The sequence below is a fragment of the Neolamprologus multifasciatus genome, chromosome 9 (assembly GCF_963576455.1).
Source record: "Neolamprologus multifasciatus chromosome 9, fNeoMul1.2, whole genome shotgun sequence".
Taxonomy (NCBI): Eukaryota; Metazoa; Chordata; class Actinopteri; order Cichliformes; family Cichlidae; genus Neolamprologus; species Neolamprologus multifasciatus.
Genome location: NC_140447.1, coordinates 12218440 through 12239313, shown reverse-complemented (window position 1 = coordinate 12239313; position 20874 = coordinate 12218440). Strand labels below are relative to the sequence as shown.

At 42.1% G+C, this 20874-nt stretch overlaps 2 protein-coding genes across 9 annotated transcripts; one reads left to right on the top strand and one right to left on the bottom strand.

Moving 5' to 3' along the window:
• The first annotated feature begins 1828 nt into the window (after positions 1-1828).
• On the top strand, positions 1829-20603 carry zfhx2 (zinc finger homeobox 2). Of its 3 annotated transcripts, none has more exons than XM_085172951.1 (5): positions 1829-1852; positions 9194-9352; positions 11866-11923; positions 12252-16429; positions 17022-20603. In XM_085172951.1, exons 1-5 carry the CDS (start codon positions 1844-1846, stop codon positions 17424-17426), a joined length of 4809 nt encoding a protein of 1602 aa, XP_085029077.1. In that variant the 5' UTR covers positions 1829-1843; the 3' UTR covers positions 17427-20603. The 3 variants fall into 3 exon arrangements, with proteins under 3 accessions (XP_085029077.1, XP_085029078.1, XP_085029076.1); XM_085172952.1 differs by lacking the exon at positions 1829-1852 and adding an exon at positions 6922-7046; XM_085172950.1 differs by lacking the exon at positions 1829-1852 and adding an exon at positions 7426-7628.
• thtpa (thiamine triphosphatase) lies at positions 2172-6347 on the bottom strand. Of its 6 annotated transcripts, none has more exons than XM_085173001.1 (4): positions 6136-6347; positions 4397-4466; positions 3649-4128; positions 2172-3548 (listed from the first exon to the last, which is right to left on the bottom strand). In XM_085173001.1, the coding sequence occupies exons 2-4, from the start codon at positions 4464-4466 to the stop codon at positions 3448-3450; spliced, it is 651 nt and encodes a 216-aa protein (XP_085029127.1). In that variant the 5' UTR covers positions 6136-6347; the 3' UTR covers positions 2172-3447. The 6 variants fall into 6 exon arrangements, with proteins under 6 accessions (XP_085029127.1, XP_085029131.1, XP_085029126.1 ...); XM_085173005.1 differs by having other exon boundaries at positions 3649-4125; positions 6136-6341; XM_085173000.1 differs by having other exon boundaries at positions 6155-6313.
• Positions 20604-20874: the final 271 nt, after the last annotated feature.

Here is a 20874-nt window from a genome sequence, read left to right as displayed (position 1 = left end):
GGGGGGGGGGCGACCTTCTTCTCTTCAAACTAAAATGAAAACAGCACACAGAGTAAAGTGGAAGGAAACTAAAAATGATAACATGTCAAGCTAAGCAACTTAAAGTGCCACTGAGCAATCTATTTTATTTATTGTGAACGACTGTACTGTTCATTCCTGTGTCACCTCAACGTAATGAATCAAGTCTGAGGTTGCTCATGGTAAAGAAGGTGTTTGTCATCTATTCCCGAGGGGCGGAGGGTCCTATAATTTAATAACCCGTCTATTTTTTGACACCTGTGTTATTTAGGTCCTACAAAACAGTCTACCAGTCCCCCAGGATTTGGCTGCCAGGGCCACTGTGTGGACGTGGGGCTCAACTAACCGAACTAACTTAGCCTCTAAAATCTACATTTTGGAATGTGTTCCAGAGGGTGTCACAACAAATAATGTATAAATATGAAGAGAAGAAGGTCTGAGTCATCAAAGCCCACAACATGTGACTTCTGAATTCATGACATGTCTGCAAGCTCTTTATCGCTAAACAATTTGCTGACAGCGTACAGGAAGATTCAAACAACATACCGACAGCTGAACCACTAATCCAGGGCCTCTCACTTACAGATGGGCCATGGGGTGAAAACGGACTCATTTCATGTGTTACATGTTTTACAGTACATTTATTTTATTATTTACCAAACACCAGTGGATATCATACAAGTTATATCTGAGAAGGGACATTTATAGGCACAAAACAGCCTTGGATACAGGCTATAATATTGTTAGGAATCATCCATTATTTAATAATCACTGGTTTAAGAGTTATTGTTTTAAATGATGATTGGTGACTCTAAACTGCCCATAGGAGTGAACCACTCATTATTTTTCACCAGATATAAAATGCAAACAACCTCAGCAGAATTTACTCTTGGTTTTGATGTCTGGCTAATAAATTTCTGCTCCAACATCTATCACATTGTAAGCATATGCAGACTGCCTTAGGTTTACTCTGTGTTTCTTTTGCTACAAGTATGACCTCCTGACTTATGGGCCGTGGTGTCCATTAAATAAGTGTTGTTGCAGTTTGAAACATTCAGACTTCTGTTGTGATCACTGTACATGGAAACTGTAAATGGTAACAGGCAGTGACTGATCTAGAAAATTTTACATGTGAGGACAAAGGAGGAGCAAGAGATCTACACAGGGTAGCACATACCTCTGTAAATGGTACAGAGGTATAATAACTAATTATTATATCGTTATCTCTTTTAAGAAAACAAAGCCCCTCCCCCCAGACCCGCCCCTGATAACAGGACTGGTGCTTATACAGTGCCTTTCTACTCAGTTTGAGCACTCAAAGTGCTTTGTATAATAAATCTAATTCACCCAGTCACATACAGCGTCATGCAGTGCTTTCATCTATACCTACACACCTTTAGCTAAATTTCTCACACACTCACAGTCTGATGGATGAATCAGGGGAAACTCAAAGGGCTAGTACTTGCTCAAGGATACTTTTTTAGCTGGGAATCGATCCACTGCATGTCTGATTGGTAGATGTTGATGGGTTGTTTTCTTTTTAAATGAAGGGATCATCTACATTCTGCGTGACACAGGACTGCCTGTGTAACACCTCCTGCATGAAGTTGGCCTCCTGTGCAGTCTTCCTGTGAACAAGACCAGCTGTCTGTGCACAGCAGAAGCCATGGTGTGTGTGGTGTGAATTCCAGGTGTCCAGGTGGATCTGCCTACAACAGGTGCGGAGACCTAATCAGCAGGAGAACAAATCTACACCTCTGAGAATCCTCCTCCATTGCATCCACCTGACTGGACATGACCCAAAATGAAAGAGGATTATCCATGGATGACTCTGGTAATTTATCATTGATACAAGCTGACGTGCAAGAACATGAATTTTTCTTTGCAGCTTAAAATATACAGTGTTTTCCTCTTGCTAATGAATATATCACCATTAAGTAGACATTGCACAGGATGTTAGAAGATATTAGAAATGTTGTCGTTAACAGACAGTACTGATGGAGCTTAAAGAGCCAAACTTAAAGTCACAGTTTGTCCTCTAACTGTGTGTTTCCCCTCCTTTTTCTGTAACCATCACTGAACTGACTGATTTCTAGCTAATCTCTGGTACACATCATAACAAAGAAATCTTTTTGAAGAAAACAAACAGGTAGTCATGAGGCGGGAAGCTTTTTAATGATATCACTGGAGCACTTTTTTTTCTCACCGTGAACAACACGCTCAGTGCAGCCCCTTGTGTGTCTCTGCAGCAGGCAAATATTTTCTCATGATCAGATTTAAGATGATAATAACTCTAACAATGCATGTAACTGTAACCGTAAACAGTAGGTTGAAGGAGGAAATATTTCTGGGACAATCAAGATGCTGCGCAATAGCTATTTTGACATAAGTGGCAGGACATGTTTTTGTTTAGTTGAAAGGTTGCAGTCCTCACTCTGTTCTTTGCAACCTGTTCTGTGCTTCCTGGGTCTTAAATTGGATCTAAAACTGGCTATTTGGACCCTATTTATCAATAGCTCCAACTTACAGATGTGACCTGAACGTGCAACATGCAGGGAAGTTACTGTTTTGGAAAGAGTACAGCTACAAGGATACACTCACTAAATGTGTGTGATTGTGCCTGTTTGAGACGTGGCTGTGCACAGGAGGCTTTTGTTTAGAATTTGGGTAGGGTTTGGCACCTGATGGTTTATTTTAGGATTAAGAGGATGGGCAATGTATTAATGTCACTAAATGTTGTCATGCAGACAGGAATACAAACATACCTGCATCCTCCGCCCACATACACACAACCAACTGTAGGTATTCATTTATCATTGTGTAATTACTTAATAGTTACTTAATAATGACGTGGACATGACAAACTAATTAGTGCCTCCAAAAACAGTCTCCCGTAAAGGTGACTGCTTGCAAAGCATAGTATACGTCAAAAGATATGTATCTACATATAACAAGTCAAATTCTGAACGCTATGTAGAACATTCAAGTGCAAATGTTTTTAGTGAGACATTCAGATTTAAACACTGTGAAGAAAGTTTCTGTGAAAAGACAATGGGACGGTTTCATCACTCTAAAAATGTGTGCCGAGCAATCAGAAGATCCTCTGCCACGTGTCACAAACCAGTTCCTCCTCTTTGAGCCTCTTTGTGAGTACACATCTTTACTCTCGGTAAGAAAACATTGTCATCATTAGCGATAAATTAATATAAACTCTGATCGAATGCCCAAACCCTTCCCAAAACCCCCTAAAACATAACCTCACATACAAAAAGTTCACGTAGCAATGACAGCAGCCATGGACCATCCAGTAGGTTTTACAGTTTAGAGTTTATTGAGTTTATAAATCTATACTTTATTAAAGAATATTACCTTTTATAGTAAATAAGAACTTTTTTTGTTCCCATATTTGTACAGATGCAGTATGATCTCTTACAGGATGTGTTCACTAAGTAGTTTTGCATAGTGCTCAGGGTGATTTCTTTTGAGGTAAACATCCATTTTTCCTTTAACTCGCTGATCTCCAGTAAGCCCTGTGAAGAAGAAGAGAAAAAAGTCTTCACTACTTCACAGGTACGTTTAATAATACACAGTATAAGGCAGTGGATGTGTTAAATGTTTGAGAGCGTATACCCAGCTTTTCCGCCGTTTTTCTGATCTTCTCCAGTGCAGCCTGCTCATCTCCTCCCTCTGATATGAGGACTTCTATCTCCCCCACATGATAGCCAAAGTCAGCCTGGTCCAGATCGATCTGCACGCCCTCCTCCTTTAAAGTAAACGAGCACCGTGCTGTTGTAAACTCTGCAAAGCACACCAGGTCCAGTTTGCTCAGCCACGACTCATCTTCCTGTGAGAAGCCCGCCTCTGACTCTCTGTCCTGTTTTATGACCTCTTTGACTCTCAGGTGAATTTCAGGCAGGCTGGTTATCTCCTTGTAACGGGTGCACAGTGATGCTGCTGCTTCACCCTGCTTCCCGCTCTGCGCTTCCGCTGTCGGGCACTTGAGCTCCCAGCATCCTTTACGTTTACGCAGCCACATGTCCCTAAAAGTCAGGTGAAACTCAGGAGTATCGAAATACTGGTCGTGAATCTGCTGTTGGCCAACGCAAACTGCTGATGGAAAAAGGGATTTTTTAAAATAGATAATTTAATAAATAAAATGTAAAAAGGCTGATACAGATAATTAAACTTCATCATTAACCAAAGACAGATGGCCAGTGTCACTACAGTTACACAACAACTACAGCAATTAGTGCCATTAAATGCTGGAAAAGCCTTTCAGTGGCCGTTTATAATTCGCCGTGGATCAGAGCATCAGATAAATGCCTCCGATCTAACTGGATTCATGTGTAAATGTGTGGCGGACAAATTAAACACATACCCCCGATCTCCTCCAGTTTTTTCAGGGTGTCGGCATTGCATAAAAATTTCCTTTCCACTTCAACACTCATCTAAAAAAACAAACAAACAAGAAAAACAAGAAAGAAAACATGGTGAGATCCAAAGTGACAGTGTAATGTGATTGCAAATACGCCCACGTCTACTTTAAAGTCACTGTAGGATTGATATAAATAGAATGGTGTATGTTGTATACGATGAGTTAATGCTCTCATTGGTGGGTAGAAAGCACAGACTGGCTGCGTTATGGGAAATGTTTTGTTATGTTGCTGTAACGCCACTGCTGATGACTTTTAAAAGTGGTGGTGAAGATGACCTGTTGGGGGTTCAAACAGAGCAACAAACTGGGGAAGGAAGGTGACTAAAGTGAATTTGAATGTGACAAGATTGTTAATTAGCCAACAGGCTGCTTTGAGTATTTCAGAAAGTGATGATCAGCTGGGATTTTCACACAAAACCATCTCTAGGGTTTACAAAAAAAAAAAACACCTTCTGAGAAAGAGAAAACATCCAGAGGGAAGTAGTTCACTGGGTGAAAACACCTTGGTGATGCCAGAGGTCAGAGGAGAATCGCTAGACTGCTTTGAGCTAATAGGAAGGAAAAAGTCAAAGAACTACTTGCTACCACCAAGGTATGCACAAGAGCATCTCTGAATGCACAACAAGTCAAACCTTGAAGCAGACAGGCTACAGCAAGCTAAGAACAGGACTAGAAAAACATTGCCTTGTCTGATGAGCCTCGATTTTTGCTGTGACATCATGATGGTAGGGTCAGAAACTAGTGTAAACAAGAAAGCATGGATCCATCCTGCTTTATATCAACAGTTCAGGCTGCTGCTGGCAGTGTAATGGTGAAGGGAACATTTTGTTGCCACATTTTGAACCTCTTAGTAGCAACTGAACATGGCTTAAACACCACAGCCTACCTGAGTACTACGGGAAAAATGTTAACTAATTTGATGGCCCTCCATTGCTCGATGGTGGGGTCAGAATTTAGCGTGAACAACGAGCAAGCAAGTGTTTTTTTTTCTTAATAAAAGTGAGTTTACTGTACTCAAATGCCCTCACCAGATGTCAATACAGCAGAGCACCTTTGGGATATGGAGGAACGCAAGTGCAGCTGGACAAATCGGCAGTAACTGTGTGATGCTTTCATGTCTTTGTGGAGCAAAATCTCTTAGGAATGTTTCCACAGCTTGTTGGATGTATGCCATGAAGAATTAAGGCAGCTCTAAATGTAAAAAACACTCCAATCCAGTACTAGCAAGGTATACCTAAGTGGCTGACAAGTACTGCCAAAATTCAGCCTGTAATTTAACCTGCTCTACACTGAAATACAGTACAAGCATCAGTAATAATACAGTTATATAATAATATTAAGAAAATTATATAACCTTTAGTTTTCTATATTTTGACTAAAATTAGGTTATATACATAAATGTCTTTCCTCGTAAAAGGTTATGTTTACATTGTGCTATTGCTAATGATATGCTAACTTTCTCCCACTTAAACAGCCACCCCAGTTACTGTTGACGGTCCTTAATGTTATAATGTAACCTATGTATGTTACAAAATAACAAAAAACGTATCTCCATTAATAAGTTACACCGGTCTAATTATCACACTCGAGCCGTTCAGCCCAGGCGGTGCAGCTGCTGTGGAGTCGTGCGGGAGCTACATGTCAAAATCACCAATATGAACCACAGAGTCTCCAAAAAACACCAAGTGTACCGTCACACACCTTCACGCATCAGCTCCTTCACTCCAAACAATTCGGCTTTGAAATCAGAGAAAAAGCTCAATCCGTGCGACCTCTACACGTCAGCAACGTTTGATTTCGCACAGGCGCAATTAAGGACACCTATTGGTATATTCAGGAAAATCACTTCCTGTCCCAGAAACGCAGGGGACATACAGATGGTGCAGTTTTAATCCGCTCCGCTTCATAAATATTTATCCCACATAGTCGGCTGTTGATTTGCGCCACACCTATAGTTTGAGTGAAAACATGTCAGAATTCGTGCGGAGGAGGGTGTGAGGAGGCCGGCGAAGGGAAGCTCCGCGGTCACATCTCCATTATTCAGCTTTAATTAAGTCGTCACACTCTTTGTGACAATCTAAGTTGGCAGAATGGGGACTCATTTATTATTCACCTTTTAATGTGAAAATGAGGAAGAGCTCTCGCATTTAAGGGGCATTCCGTGTAATTTGAGCATTAAGATATTTCTTTCTCCACCCACCACCTCTCTAAATGAATATATCATTCATTCTCCATTTCCCCCTTTTCTCTTTGTCTTAATTACTTCTATTACCCAATAATAAGCGATCAGTGTTTGAACATACATTAATTATCTGTAATATCTGCGGGGTTACATAAGGGATTTGATTGCCGTGTCTGTCCCCTCTGAATGTCAGCAATCAGCCTCGGGGGGAGCTGTGGTCTGTTTACTAGAGGGAAGAGGGGAAGGAGAGAGGGATAGGGCAAATGAAGGGAGGGGGAGAACAGGAGAGAGAGAGAGAGAGAGAGAGAGAGAGAGAGGGAGGGAGGGCAGGCAAGAAAACTTTTCACTTCTGAGGAGCCACAGAGGAAGCGTGTGTGTGTGCGTGCGTGTGCTGGAGCGGCGACCATGCAGGTAAAAAAACGCATTAGCTAATTGCTCCGAACTTAATTAAACGCCATTCGCGATCGGTTAATTGTGCCGATTTGAGCGGGGAGAGTGGCCTGCGACTGCTACAGGATCGAGCAAACGACGGATTGTGCCCCATACTAATCCGATCCCTCATAGAAATCCAACATTAAATCCCAAACTTTTTTCTCTCGCCTCTCGTCTCTCTCTTTTGCCTGGCTCTCCCTACACCACCCCCATCGTCGAGGCGACCGCCGCGCACGTACTGTGCTTTTTCAACTCGCTTTTCGGCGTCTAATTCTTTCGCCAATTACGGCTCGGAGCTCTTAAAACGCTTGTTTAAATGGCCATGTGTTGCACCGTGAGTGTTTAAGGTATGGATTTGAGCGCTAGGACGCGTCCAAAAAGGGGGTCTTGCTGGGCGGCGAGGGAGGAGGGGGTGCGAGTGCTTCTAACACATCTGTAAGCGGAGCCCACGTTCATTAATTAAATGGCTTTAGTCCGGCTAGGCCTCAATTTGCGCTGTTGAGCAGCAGGCGGCGGGCAGTGCAACACTAGATGCCCGACTGGCAGCCTATAATCAGAGGGGTAAGGAAATAACTCGAGGCCGAGGTTTTGTTTTTTATTTTAATATGAAGCCTATGAGTCTATCGTCTATCCTGGGTAAACTCGCTCGGTTATTGAAGCTGCAGTTTCCCCACCTGGCCGAGGCAGAGTTTTGTAGGGAGTGTAGAGCGGCCAGTTGGGAGACAGTTTGAGGAGCGGTTAATTATCTCTGCCTGCTAACAGGCTAGCTAGCAAAGTGACACGACTGTTAATAGCACAGCCCCCCACCCCCCTCCTTTTTGTTTATTAATTTAATCATCGCTCAGCCTTAACCGAGAGAGCCAGGAGCGAGATTACGCGGACGCCTGCCTCGTCTTTTACAGTTTCGGAGAAGTGTGGCTGTGACTGCAGGTTTTTATTTTCAGTAAACTAACTGGCAGCCAGCGTTTCCAGAAACACCACTGTAATGCGACGTTACAGGGGGGGCTTCACAGCGCCTAGCTTGCTAGCTAATTGATTCGTCTCTGCTCGGCATAGCTAATTAGGCTGCTCGTTAATTAGCCAACTACGGCCAAGAAGATGCCAGTTTAGGTAGGTCTTCTGCTTTTGATGATTAAACTCGTGACGAGGAGCTATTAAACGCGATACACTCCGCAGATGTAGACTCGTCGAAATATTATCTGGTCATATAACCCTGCTAGCTTGCTAATTGGCATGACGAGGAAGTGAGGATGGGAGCTGTGTTGGTATTTCTCCTCATGGGCACGAATTCCCGTGTTTTTCCGCTGCACCTTTGATTGTGAATGTTAGCCGAAGTATACATGAAAGCTCTGTGGTAATATTCACACTACCAGCGGTTTGTTTGGTTTCCTTAAGACTGCATGGGAGCCCGAGTATTTCATTTATTTTTTTAATCCTGCACGGTGAGCGAGTACAGTGTGGTATCAGAATATATGCAGTATGCTGGCCACATGTTCCTCGTATTAGTCAAAACCAGTGGGGATATTTGTGATCTGAGAGACAGTGTACTTGTTGTAAATTCAGGCAGTGCATGTTATGATTTGCATCGAGTGTGCTCCTCTGGTTATTCTGCATTTATTTCGGTATTGTATGTACGGATTTGTTGTCAGAATGGCAACAAAGATGTGTTTAGGAAGTCGATCTTGCATCCAGGAGCAACTTTGAGTTCGCATCAGTGCCTTGTAAATTTATCTACGAGTGTGAGGTGTACTCATTCACATTACGAAGCTGCCACTTAAACAGTTTAAATTGATGTGTAATTGGTCGTTGTGGACAAATAATAGCAATCTCTTTAGAAAGTTAGAAGTGCAACTCTTGTGAGACTGAGGTACTTATTTGTGATTAGATTTATTGACGTGGATATCCATCCAGTAACAGTTTGTCTTGGTCTGTGTCTAACTCCCTCCTTGAGCTTGGTCAGTCCCTTTCATAAACTGCAGTTATTGCATCACATCTTAATTTCTTTCTTTTTCTATGAAATACTTTATGCATCATTTATTTTTGTTTTGCTTTGCTTTGTTTTTCTTTTTTGCAAAGAAACCACTCCTGAAGGGCAGGATTCTCAAACGTCTATTTGTGTTTGTTAGGAGGAGTCTGGAGAGGCGGTGTGCAGTGAAAGGAATGGGGTGGCAGAGTGGTTGTGCCCCCTGTGCCAAAAAGGGCAATCAGACAGATCTTCCCTATCTCTACATCTCACCCAGCAACACAGCGTGCTTTCATCGTGTGTCGACAGGTTGCTGGATATTGTAAGTGTGGCATGGCATTATGGCCAAAGTATGTCAAATTATGGCTGAGTTCATGTTTTTCCCACCTCCTTCCTCTTGTTATACAGCCTGATTATATTGGGTAATATATCAGTTACGTGCATAATGTTTAATGATCTCACTTCTTCCTGGCTGTTATACAGAGATTAGACATATTAACTTAAATCAAATTCACAACTTCTTAAAAAAATTTTTCTTGTGATGCTCATCCAACTTAATAGTTGCTTTTGAGGCAGGAAAGTTACACAAGCCTTAGTGTCGATGCTATAAATGCTGGGGTACCAAATGCATGATTAATTAAGTGACGAGGCAAGCACAGAAGTATCAGAAGTCATGGTGATGAATGCAAAACAGGAAAAATACATTGTCAAAGAGGAACAGTGGTCAGAGCTAGACTGTAATCTACTGTTAAAATAAAACCAGTGCGCCAGTGTTTAGTGCTGAGGTATTGTAGTTTCCTCTCTGTTGTAGCCGGCATAGTAGTATAGTATGAAATGCATTAGAAAATTGGCGTTGTTAAGCAATGGAAAACACAACTAGGCCAGTTCAATTCTTAATTTGTAATACCAGAAAAATATTGGGGGAAAAAAAAATGTGTGTGTATGTGTGTATATATATATATATATATATATATATATATATATACATACATATATATATATATATATATATATATACATACATATATATATATACACATACACACACACACAAGTTCCCCAGACTTTCTGAATGTCTTTGAAAGGTTTTCTTTGAGCATTGGCTAATTCTTTACTCACTTTTTCTTTAGTCCATGTACTGACCATTTTCAGAGGAAATGGTCAGTACATGGACAAACAAAAATGTTTTGTTTGTTTGTTATAGCACCTAACTGAAGGGACGAAACGGTGTTGAATGTTGTCTACACAACAGAGAACTTGACTAAGAACCATTTTTAAAATGTATATTTAGACACTTTGTTACTAGCAGCTTGTCACAAAAACACACTTGTTCTCATTTCTTTAGGTGACTATTTAAAAACGTCCAAGATCAAAGATAACAGCAACCAGCTTATTCATTTATTTATTTATGGCACGGTGTGCAGTGTGCCCTTAAAAAATTGAGTAAACTGGACAATTGGAGGACAAAAGAAGTGGTAGCCTTCTAAAACTATGATGAATAGCATCTGAAAGTCATGTCCTTAGGAAATTGGGGGGACAATCTAGTAAAGACCTGACACAGAACCTGAGAGGTGCATCTGGCCCTTCAGTTGATCCATCACTGAAGCCTCATCTGAAATGGTCTCAGTGGAAGGGTGTCTGTCAAAAAATCATTGTTGAGTAAAGGAAACTGAGTGAAAAAGCTGAGGTATGACAAAGTAAACAAATAGATTGTAAATCTGTGTCAACAGATCTTAAGGAATGAAGAATCCACTTTTTTTTTTTTTTTTTTTTTTTCTTCACTGAAATTATTATCAGTATGTATAGAGGAGGCTAGGACAGTACAACAGTGATCATCCTTAAAACACAGTGGAGGCTCTGTCATGGTTTGGAGCTGCATTTCAGTCATTGGTGTTGGGGATCTTGTGAAAATGATGAATTATGAAAAACAATGTCAGATTTTTGAGCTACCATGCAATATATTTTAAGAAGCAGTTAATTTTTGCTGCATGACAGTAATACCAAACACACTGCCGGTGAAGTAAAATAATATTTGGATAGAAGAACACAAAGAAACATTCAGTCATGGACTGGCCTCCCCAGAGCCCGGACCTCAACATTATTGAAGCTGTGTGGGATCATCTTGGTAGATAACAGGAAAAAAGTCAGACAACATCCAAAGAAATGCTTTGAATGTCCTTTGAGATGCCTGGGGAACTATTTCTTAATACTACTTAAAGCAATGATAAGGGTTCAGGTTAAAAGTGGTCATACCAAATATTGATTTGAAAACTTTTTAGAATTGTGTAAACTTGCTTTAAACTGCTATTTTCATCTGTGTTAGCTCAAGACTTTTGCACAGTACTGTAATTAATAGTAGTTTAAAATGTGATTGAAGTAATTTCTGTTTTCATGACTTGTTTGTGCATATCCCCTTTGTGTAGTCAGGACTGTGATTGTTGTTTAAATAGTTTGGATATCTCATTGTTTGGCTTAGCCTGTTACCAAGTATGTCACTTTGAAAGTATTTAAGTAGCCATCACATTTGAAAAAGTAAGTATCTCTGTGAACAGTCTGTAAAGAACCACGATGGTTTAGTTATGTATAATGTTAAGAAATGAAGGGAATTTTACTGGTGGCTCAATTGATCAAAGACTACTTAATTTATGCCTGAAGGGTAATTTGCAAATTAAAGGCAGGCTCGCTATGTGTAATATAACCACACATCAATGAGTCACACCCAAATGTTGTTCTTCACAGAAGCTACATTATAGCATTCAGCTCATCTCGAAAGAGTCATTGCGCAGCCAAGTTTGCTATGGAAATTTTGCTGACTCTCTCCTTTTCTGTTATCAGGCTGTTCTAAAACGGGCTGCCCGTGTAGACGAGGACAAAGGCGCTCACAAGTCCTCAGGTGAGAGTGATGCTTGTTTTTGTAATTAACTCATGAGAAGTAAACTATAAAATTGAAAGGATAATAACACATGCCCTTTGTTGTCGTAACTGCACTAATTGGATATCTCAACAACTTTAACTTGGTTGACCTTTACTGATTGATGGTGATAATCTATTTTAAAACTATGTAAAGGCAAAAGGAGGCTCGAAGAGTAAGGTTAGAGCATGCTTTCGGAGTGGAAAATCCTCTTGCTTATACAAATTACATGCTGTATGTAGATGTACATTTATTATTTACTACACCACTGATTTGATTTTGATTGTTCATTGTGTATTTATCTTATCAGATGCTGAGTCTTCACAACTGAAGCTCGCTGAAGACGTCACTTCAGACCCCTGCAAATCTAGCGAGAGTTCAGACGCTACCCAGACGCTTGGAGACAAAGAGATGGAGGAAGAGAGAATAATGCAACAGGAGGGAGGTGAAGCTGAAGCCGAGCCAGAAGAGGAGGGAAATCCACTTACAGGAGCCAAACAGCAAAATGCAACTGAAAACACAGAAATCCCAGACGCTAGTGAAAAGTCAGTTGGTAAAAACGGAGTGCCAGCTGAAAATAACACCCGTTCATTCAAATGTAATGCCTGCTTGGAAAGTTTTCCCAGCAGAACTGCCTTGAGTGTTCATTACAACTCTGCATCCCACATTCAGAGAATGACAACAGGCTCTGGAAAACAAGGTGCAGAAAGTAGTCCCCAAACTCCTTCAGTTCCAATCCTGTCTCGGCCATATATATCAAACAAACCCTACCAGTGTTCTGTATGTCGAGTCTCCTACAATCATGCCATCACCCTTGAGAGCCATATGAAATCTGTCTTGCACCAGACCCGCAGCAGAAATGCTGGAATTGCTGCACATGTTGCAAACAGCGCAGTGGCTGCTGCTGGTTTGAGAGGCAGCGCTGCCAACCCAGTAGTTACCACGTCGGAAAGTGGAAGCAGTCAGTCAGCTACCTCCACCAACTGTGCTGCTCCTGGGACGTTGATGGTGACTGCTGCGAAAGAAGGCGAGCAGATTCCAACTTCACAAGTGGCTCCCTCCCTCCTCACTTCCCCTGTGGCCTCAGCTCAGGCGGTCTCGGCCTTTCTCACCCTCCTCACTTCCAGTCCCAACACGCTGTCACACTCCCTCCTCCCCTCCCTGTTTGCAGCTAGTGCTGCTCCTGGTGCCGCTGCACCTCAGCTTGTGCCTCAGCCTCAAATGGTCATGCCCTTGATCTTAAATGGGCTCCAAGCCCAAACCCAGCAGCACCAAGAGAACCAGCAGGGCCAGCTCCTTACCCAGTGCGTGCCACTCGTAGGTCTCAGCACAGCCCAGCAAGCTCTTCTAACCCAAAGACTTAACAGCTTACAGAACCAGTGGCCCTCTGCAGGAGTTCCAACAAACATACAGCTCTGTGGGGAAGAGCAAAAACAGACTTTAAAGAGTGAGAGAGAACAAAAAAGTGAGGCTAGAAATGAGACTGTTGAAGAAAAGATCTCTGATCAGGTCAAAGATGAGCATAACCGTACTGCCCAGAAACCTAAGGAGGAGAATAGTACAGACGTTTCACAGTGTTCTGATATAGAAAGTAACCTAAAGGTTGAGAATAATGAAAACAATGGGAAGGCACATGAAGATAGCACAACAGATGGAGACTGCTCAACAAATCAGTTGGACCTGGAAGGTGATAAAGCAGCTAGCCTGAATCTCTCCCCTGCGGGCACAGAGAAGAGCCTCCGCAATAACAACCTCTCCCCTTCTGCATCTGTGCCCAGCAACTCAAGCCTCAGTCCTGTAAATTTAAACCTTACCCTTAGTCCTGATTCTACTCCTCAAAAATCCCAATCAGGCACAAGCCCATGTGGCTCTCTTGGCACCCCAAAATCCAGCTCAAGTACCAATGCCTTAACTAACAGCCAAAATCGTCTTCATTGTAATACAGTGGATTCCATTTATCCAGACCTTCCAGTGCTTTCAGAGTTCCAGTCAGAGGTTCTTTGGGCCTTCTTTGAGTCACGTAGTGAGGCTGATGCTGCAAGTCCTCCCCATGAGGACTGTGAAGCGCTGGGCCGAGAGGTGGGTCTTTCTGAAGAAGAGGTTCGAAGGTGGCTGACCCAAGCTAGACACACAAAACAAAGACAGAGGGCGACAGAGTTGGAACAGCTGACCGGTGTTACAAGAAATTGTCAGAGTTCTGATAATGACTATGATGACGAGGAAAGCTCCCTCATAATAGCAGAAGGTGAGGATGATGCTGAACCATTTAGTAATCAGGCCATGGATTTGTCTAGTACAAGAGGGAAACGCAAACACAGAGAGTTGGGAAGGGAGGGTCAGGGAGATTCCTGTCTCACATCTGATTCAGAGAATGAGGTCTACACTTCTGTCATTGTTTCAGATGAGGAAAGTCAGAATGGGTCTTTAAGAGATGATCCTGTAAGCCCTGCTAAAGACGAAGCACAGCGGGAGGTCCACGGCGATAAGGGTTCAGTTGGAGGAAAGGTATTGCGCTCCACGACTGTGTTTCTTTCCGATGCAGAGGATGAATACGAAGATGAGGATGGCGGAGGTAGTCAAGGGGCCAAGAGAAAAAAACAGAGAGAGAAGTTTGAACATGATCTGGAGCTAAAAAAGGAAAGACAAGACCCAGATGTAGATCTAGAGTTGGAGGCCCAAGGTGATCCTCCAAGCTCACAGTCCAATGCAGTTGATCTCTCTGAAATCCCAACTGGTGCTCTCCACTCGCTTCCCTTGTCATTCACTCCCTTTTCTACTCCATTTCTTAGCCCCTATGTTCTCTCCCTTACTCCTTCGGTGGTTGGGGATGGAAGCAAAGTCCCCATCTTTCCCAACCCACCAACCATCACACGCTTCTCCAACTCTCTTCTCTCGCAATCTCTCTTCTCACAAAACCAAACTTCCCGCTACCTGTCCAATGGTGACGACTGTGAGTCAGCTCTTGATCTCAGCATGGGCAAAAACAGCTCAAAGTCTGCTCTGTCCTCATCTCTGGCTGATACAATTGCAGCACAGAAGGGACAGTTGCTGGACGGACTTGGCCTGAGGCCCACATCCAAAGGTCTGGTAGTCGTCCAGGTTAAGCCGGAATCTGTTACTGCCATGCCCTCTTCTAACAATGTTTCAAACATGGTCAACTGCAGTAATGTGACCAAGTCTAGCATTTATATGAGGCCTGGAGAAAAAATGAATACCACACTATTGGAAAGGGACCGAGAAAAGGAGAGGGAGCAGGAACAGGAGCAGAGGAAGTCCAAAGGAAAAAGGTACCGGGATATGCGGCGTTCAAGGACCATCATACAAGCAGAACAACTTGATATTCTGTATGGCTGCTATTTCAAAGACCCAAATCCTGGGAAACATGAGTTTGAACAGATCTCAGAGTGGGTTCACCTTCCAAAGAAGGTGGTTCAGATTTGGTTCCAGAACATGAGGGCGAGGGAAAGAAAAGGCGAGGTCAGATTCATCGGTGACGGGACCTTGGCAGCAGTTGGCAAACCTCTCATCAAATTTACTTGGCCTCTTTCCAAACCCATATTCACTAACAAGCCTGCTACAAACAATACCGGGGGAATTACAACTACTCCGATTGTTCGCACCCTCATCAAGACAGAGAGGGAGCCTGTAAATGAACTGGCCAAACCAGCGCCAGTTGTGTTGAAAAAAATATCCCCTGTTCCTATAAAGCCGAAGGAGATCGTTTCTTCCACCACAGCATCTCCTGTGAGCAGCAGTGCTTCTGCAGTGCCAAAGACCACACTCGAAACCACCAGCAACATCACCATGGTTAAAGTTGCACCCAAAGCAAATACCCCTGTCCTCTTGGTGCCACCCAAGGATTTGATTCCAATTGCCCCACGACCAGCCCAGAAACGAAAGCTAGAAGACGAGAGTGAGGAAGAAAAGACAGATGAGGAGCGGGATAACGAAAATGAGATTGGTCCTGGACCAGGAACCACTAACCGCATGGTGCCGAAGCTCCCCACAACTCCCATCAACAACAGGCCTTCAGCCACAGCAGTGGTGCCACAAAAACAGAATGGGCTGAACTACTGGACTTCCAAAGTCCCCATTAAGATCAACACTCTATCAAGAGAACAACTGGCTCTTCCTACGCACACAGCTCCTCGTACCATCCCCCCTCCTCCCACCCCCAGCATTGCACCAGTCAGCCCTAACACCCCTAGTTCTGCCAAAGTGGCCAGCCCTTCCACCCCATGTGTAGCTAAATCAAGCCCAACAGAAAGCAGCTTTCTGCCCCACTCATCCAGCCGTAGACCACGCACTCATTTGTCCTGCCTACAACTGTCCATTCTGCAGTCATGTTACGAGACCTGTGCCCATCCCAACGCCATGGAGTGCGAGGCAATTGGCACTGAGCTCAACCTACCGCTCAAGGTGGTGCAGATTTGGTTCCAAAACACAAGAGCGAAGGAGAAGCGCTGGAGGCTGCAGCAGGAGAAAATGGTAAGCTGACAAGTTTTTCTATGAGAATGACATTAAAAAAACAACAACTTTTTTCCCTCCTTTTTATTGATACATCGTTAAAAATACAAACTTACTGTTTATATTTGCAAATGTAATGCAGAGAGTAGGAACACATGCTTTTCTTTAAAAATATGTTGAATAAGAGTTTTATTTAGGTATGCTGTGCGGTTTTAGAGGTGGTGCTGGAGAATTACATTCAACCATTTATAGCCTGGAAAATCAGTTGAGACATAAATGGGTAAAGTAAAGCAATGGGCATGTATTTCAGTAATCCTACTTAAAAATATCTGACAAATAAAAGCTTAAAATTCCCTCACTAGCTTTCACTACTTTAATGACAAGCTTGCTTGACTCTTGTCTTTTGGGATTACCACTTTATACACATATGGTTGCTGATATGGTTGAGTTCGGTAATATTGCTCAAATTTAAGTTAAGGAAACTTGATAACTTGTCCTCAGCAAATATCCAGACAGCCTAAATTTTGCTTTGTTCGTTTTAAAACTCTGAACATTAAACCTACCTCCTTTCCTTCTCTGTTTGCATCTCCACACTCCAATGTGGGATTCTCAGTCTCCTCTTTCAGGCGGGAAGGTAGACATGAGCTCAGGAAGCTACCTGCAGTACAGCGCTCTCAAGGCCAATCGACCCATCCTGCCCAAGCCTGTTCAGCTAACGGTTACCGAACCTCCAGCTTCCCCAGTGCCCGGTCAGCCGGTGCCAAAGGAGACCCTAACGGGGCGATGTGACGCTTGCAACGTCTCATTTGAATCCCGGGCTGCAGCAAGGGCCCACGTCTTCTCTCCGCGTCACCTGGCAACCCTGAGAACCACTAACTTTGGCCAGCCGACGGCGCTCGTCAACAAGAGCGGAACCAGCAGTGCTGCTCTTTCCACTACTGTAACCAGCTCTGGCGGTGGTTCTGAAGGGGAGATAATAATCGAGTTGCCTCCAGCGATGGCCACCAGCAACAGTTAAAGACTCAGATCAGGATTGGTCTGCACACTGACTATTGTTGGACCCATTTGGGCTCCTCAGATTTTAATAAACAGATTTGAGCACTAATCCTCAAAAACTAATATTCTTTAGTTTTTGATGTTGGCTCCCCCCTTGCACCCGCTATCCTTTGCTCAACCTTCACTGACTTGATATCCGTTATCTGTAGAGCTCACCTGGTATCAAATACAACGGCAGACTCTTTCCATGCTGCTTGTCACTTAATCAGTTGCTGTCTGATATGTGATAACACCCCCACCCTCCTCAGAGTTCCCTTAATCCTCATTTTATCCAGACATTTTTGGTCCTAACCCTGTGGTTATGTATTACCTTACTTCTATGACCTTCCTATAATTTGTAAAGGCACTCAGCTTGCCACGCTTGAGCTGTTGTACCCTAAAAACTGATGCAAGTGTTTCCTTTTTCTTTTTTCTTTCTTTTTTTGGCAGAGGCCATGGGGGGATTTTTGGGAAACACTTTTTGGGATAACATGGAAATGCTGACATGTATAACTCCCACTTTGCTCCTGTGGAATTGTTTTTCTCACGCCTACTTTCACTTTTAGGGCAACGATTGCTTGGATAAAATACGACTGGACTAAATCATTGGGAGAGAAAGAACTGGTCTTAACCGCCACACTTTTTAATTGCCACAGAAGGGTGAAATGAAGAGTGTTGTCTACTCACTACTTTGGGATATAAAAGGAGGTACTTTGGAGAGAATAGGGCTGTTGAATTGTTCCCATATTCATGTTCATAGTTTCATGACAATCCAAATAGGCAGCGCAAAAAGAGGCTGAGGGAAGTAGAATCTTTGGCATACCGCACTTTGACACATTTTACATTGTTTTGAAATGTTTTTAAGCATTCGAATGCAGGTGTCTTTTATGGAAGGATACGCTGATGCATGTTGGATGCCTTAATATAAAGTGAAATCGTTTTTTTTTGTTTTTTGTTTTTTGTTTTTTGTTTTTGTTTTTCCTAATCAAATGAAACATGCTTTAGGTGTGAGTATAATAATTGTGCAAAAAGCAGACTTGGGCGTATTGAAGAAGAGCTTTATTCCAAAATGCTTTTACATTAACTTTTTTTTTGTTTTTGGGAGAATATTTGTGAATGTCACATGTTTATAAAGTTGTCACCAATCTCTTGGCCAAGGAGTAGAATTACAAACTATCATGCTTTCACACGTTTGCTGTAAATTTCACTTCCTACCCAAATGTGTGCGTCTCATTTTGGAATTTAGCTCTTCAGACTGGTGGGTGAAGATTACTTTTTTTTTTTTTTTTTTTTTTTTTTAACGGCTACTGTGGGATATGCGTCCAAGTCCGGAAGATTCCTGTTGGAGAATTCAGTCTGAATTTGACAAATTGGGCTGATTTCCTCACCGTGTGTGTGTGTGTGTGTGTGTGTGTGTGTGTGTGTGTGTGTGTGTGTGTGTGTGTGTGTGTGTGTGTGTGTGTGTGTGTGTGTGTGTGTTTGGGTTTTTTTTTGTTTTTTGTTTTTTTTTTTGTTTTGTTTTTTGCAAATACTGTGTATAAAGCCCTTTTCAGACTTAAAATTCCTGGCTTCACTAGTCTCTTTAAAAAAGGATGGCTAACCCCCCATTTTGTAGGTCACTTTTTTGTGCTGCATGGTGCTGCTAAGACTGATGATTCCCCATCCCTTCTGACTTGGGATTAATGAAAATGCACCATAGAAGAATATTTTCAATGTATAGCAGATTACAAACTGAGTGTGTAGAAAACTTGCCGACAGCATGCAGTTCACGTTTGTGTGTGTGTTCAAAGTGATACCTGAGTGTTATCCAGTCTGGCGCACTACCTTTTACACACAAGTGACCTGCATGTCGATTCGGACAAGGAGCCGACAGATGCCGTCACCACTGAAAGGGGCTTTAGACAGCAAAGTTACGAATTTCTGTAATCATTTCATTTATTTCAATATTTATACAAAAAGCAATTCAAATCTGGCATAACAGATTTTTTTTTTTTTTTTTTTTTTTTAAGGTCAAAAGCCAAACATCTAGACCGAGACAGCAGGGTTTGACATGGTTTGTCCCCCTCCTCCCCATACTTGTTTTCCTCTTGGGTTCCCCCCCACCCCCCTCGGTTTTGAAGCAGAGTTGGTGATTCTTGTGATGTTTGTGCTGTGAAACGAGAGCTAATATCTGGAAACCACAACAAGGGAGACAGCTGGGTATTACAAGCATCCTTAAGGGACAAACAGATACTCAAATCTAGGAAGCAAATTAGGAAACCTAAAAGAAAAAAATGTGTTGAGTGAGAGCTAATAAGATGGTGCTGTGTTGAAGGACACTTAACATACTAAAGATGTTTTCCTTCAATTTAAGTTGTATATTAATGTTACTATTGATAGTTTTAACAAAATGCAAAACTAAACATGAACTTTTTTTTGTAAAGAAATATATTAAAAAAAAAACTGATATTCCAAAGTAATCCTCCCTTTGCTTTCTGTCATTCAAAAACCAAAAAGCAATCTTTAGGTTGACAGAGAGCAGGAGAGGTGTTCGCAAATGCAAACTGTAAAGGACGTCCCACGGCTTGACACTTGCACTAGTCCACAATTTTTGCACAAGCTACAGGCATTTCAAATGAACACAGCCATCACCACAACATTTAAGAGTCACTCGGTGTGGTTTTTTGAAACAAGGAGGGTAATGCTGTCCTTTGACAACTAATAATTTCTTACTCCTGTTGGAAACTGTATCTTGTGTGTAAAGCAGGGACTGGAGTGCTTGATCCTCAAGACTGGGATTACACACGCACACACATAGACACGGTGTTGCACTGTCCAAACTAGATACGTTTTTATGGAGATCTGCTTTTTATTCTCTTATGTTTCATTGTCACTTTGATTATCACTATTGTTATAACTGTACTACTACTTATACGATTTATTATTACTACTCATCACTGTTTTTGATTATTGATTCATAATGGTTTTAAATGCCACCACTCTGCTCAGAAAGAGTCTGGTATTCCTATGAATATTGAACAATAATAGTGGCAGTGTTGTTCTGAATTGTTAGATTTTTGATTAAGCTTATTTTTCCTCCTCACTTGTACCTGCCTTTTTTGTGTTTGGTCTCCATTATGCTTTCTTTGATATACAGAAAATAAAATCATTGAAGAACAAAGCATATCTCGAATGATTGAAGTGCAGCTGAAGCATTTATTTGTGTGTCACTAAGGTTTAATTCTCCTAACGGAAGAATTACTTCATCTAAGAAGCTTTGCTTGAGTGGCATATTTAAAACAAAGGTCACTCTGGGGGAGACAATCTATGTGACACACTCAGATGTGATTGGAATTAATTTACTCAACTACCTTTGCCAGTTTACTTGTGATTGATGCGATATAATGGGCAGAAGCGTAATCCAATTAGAGGCACACATGCGATTTCGGAAC

Coding starts and splice junctions, on each gene's coding strand:
- thtpa (XM_085173001.1), bottom strand. CDS start 4,466: ATGAGTGTTGAAGTGGAAAGGAAATTTTTATGCAATGCCGACACCCTG. Junction 4,129..4,396: donor AAAACTGGAGGAGATCGGGG/GTATGTGTTTAA, acceptor TTTTTCCATCAG/CAGTTTGCGTTGGCCAACAG. Junction 3,549..3,648: donor AAAAACGGCGGAAAAGCTGG/GTATACGCTCTC, acceptor TCTTCTTCACAG/GGCTTACTGGAGATCAGCGA.
- zfhx2 (XM_085172950.1), top strand. CDS start 7,599: ATGCCCGACTGGCAGCCTATAATCAGAGGG. Junction 9,353..11,865: donor TCGACAGGTTGCTGGATATT/GTAAGTGTGGCA, acceptor TTCTGTTATCAG/GCTGTTCTAAAACGGGCTGC. Junction 11,924..12,251: donor AGGCGCTCACAAGTCCTCAG/GTGAGAGTGATG, acceptor TTATCTTATCAG/ATGCTGAGTCTTCACAACTG.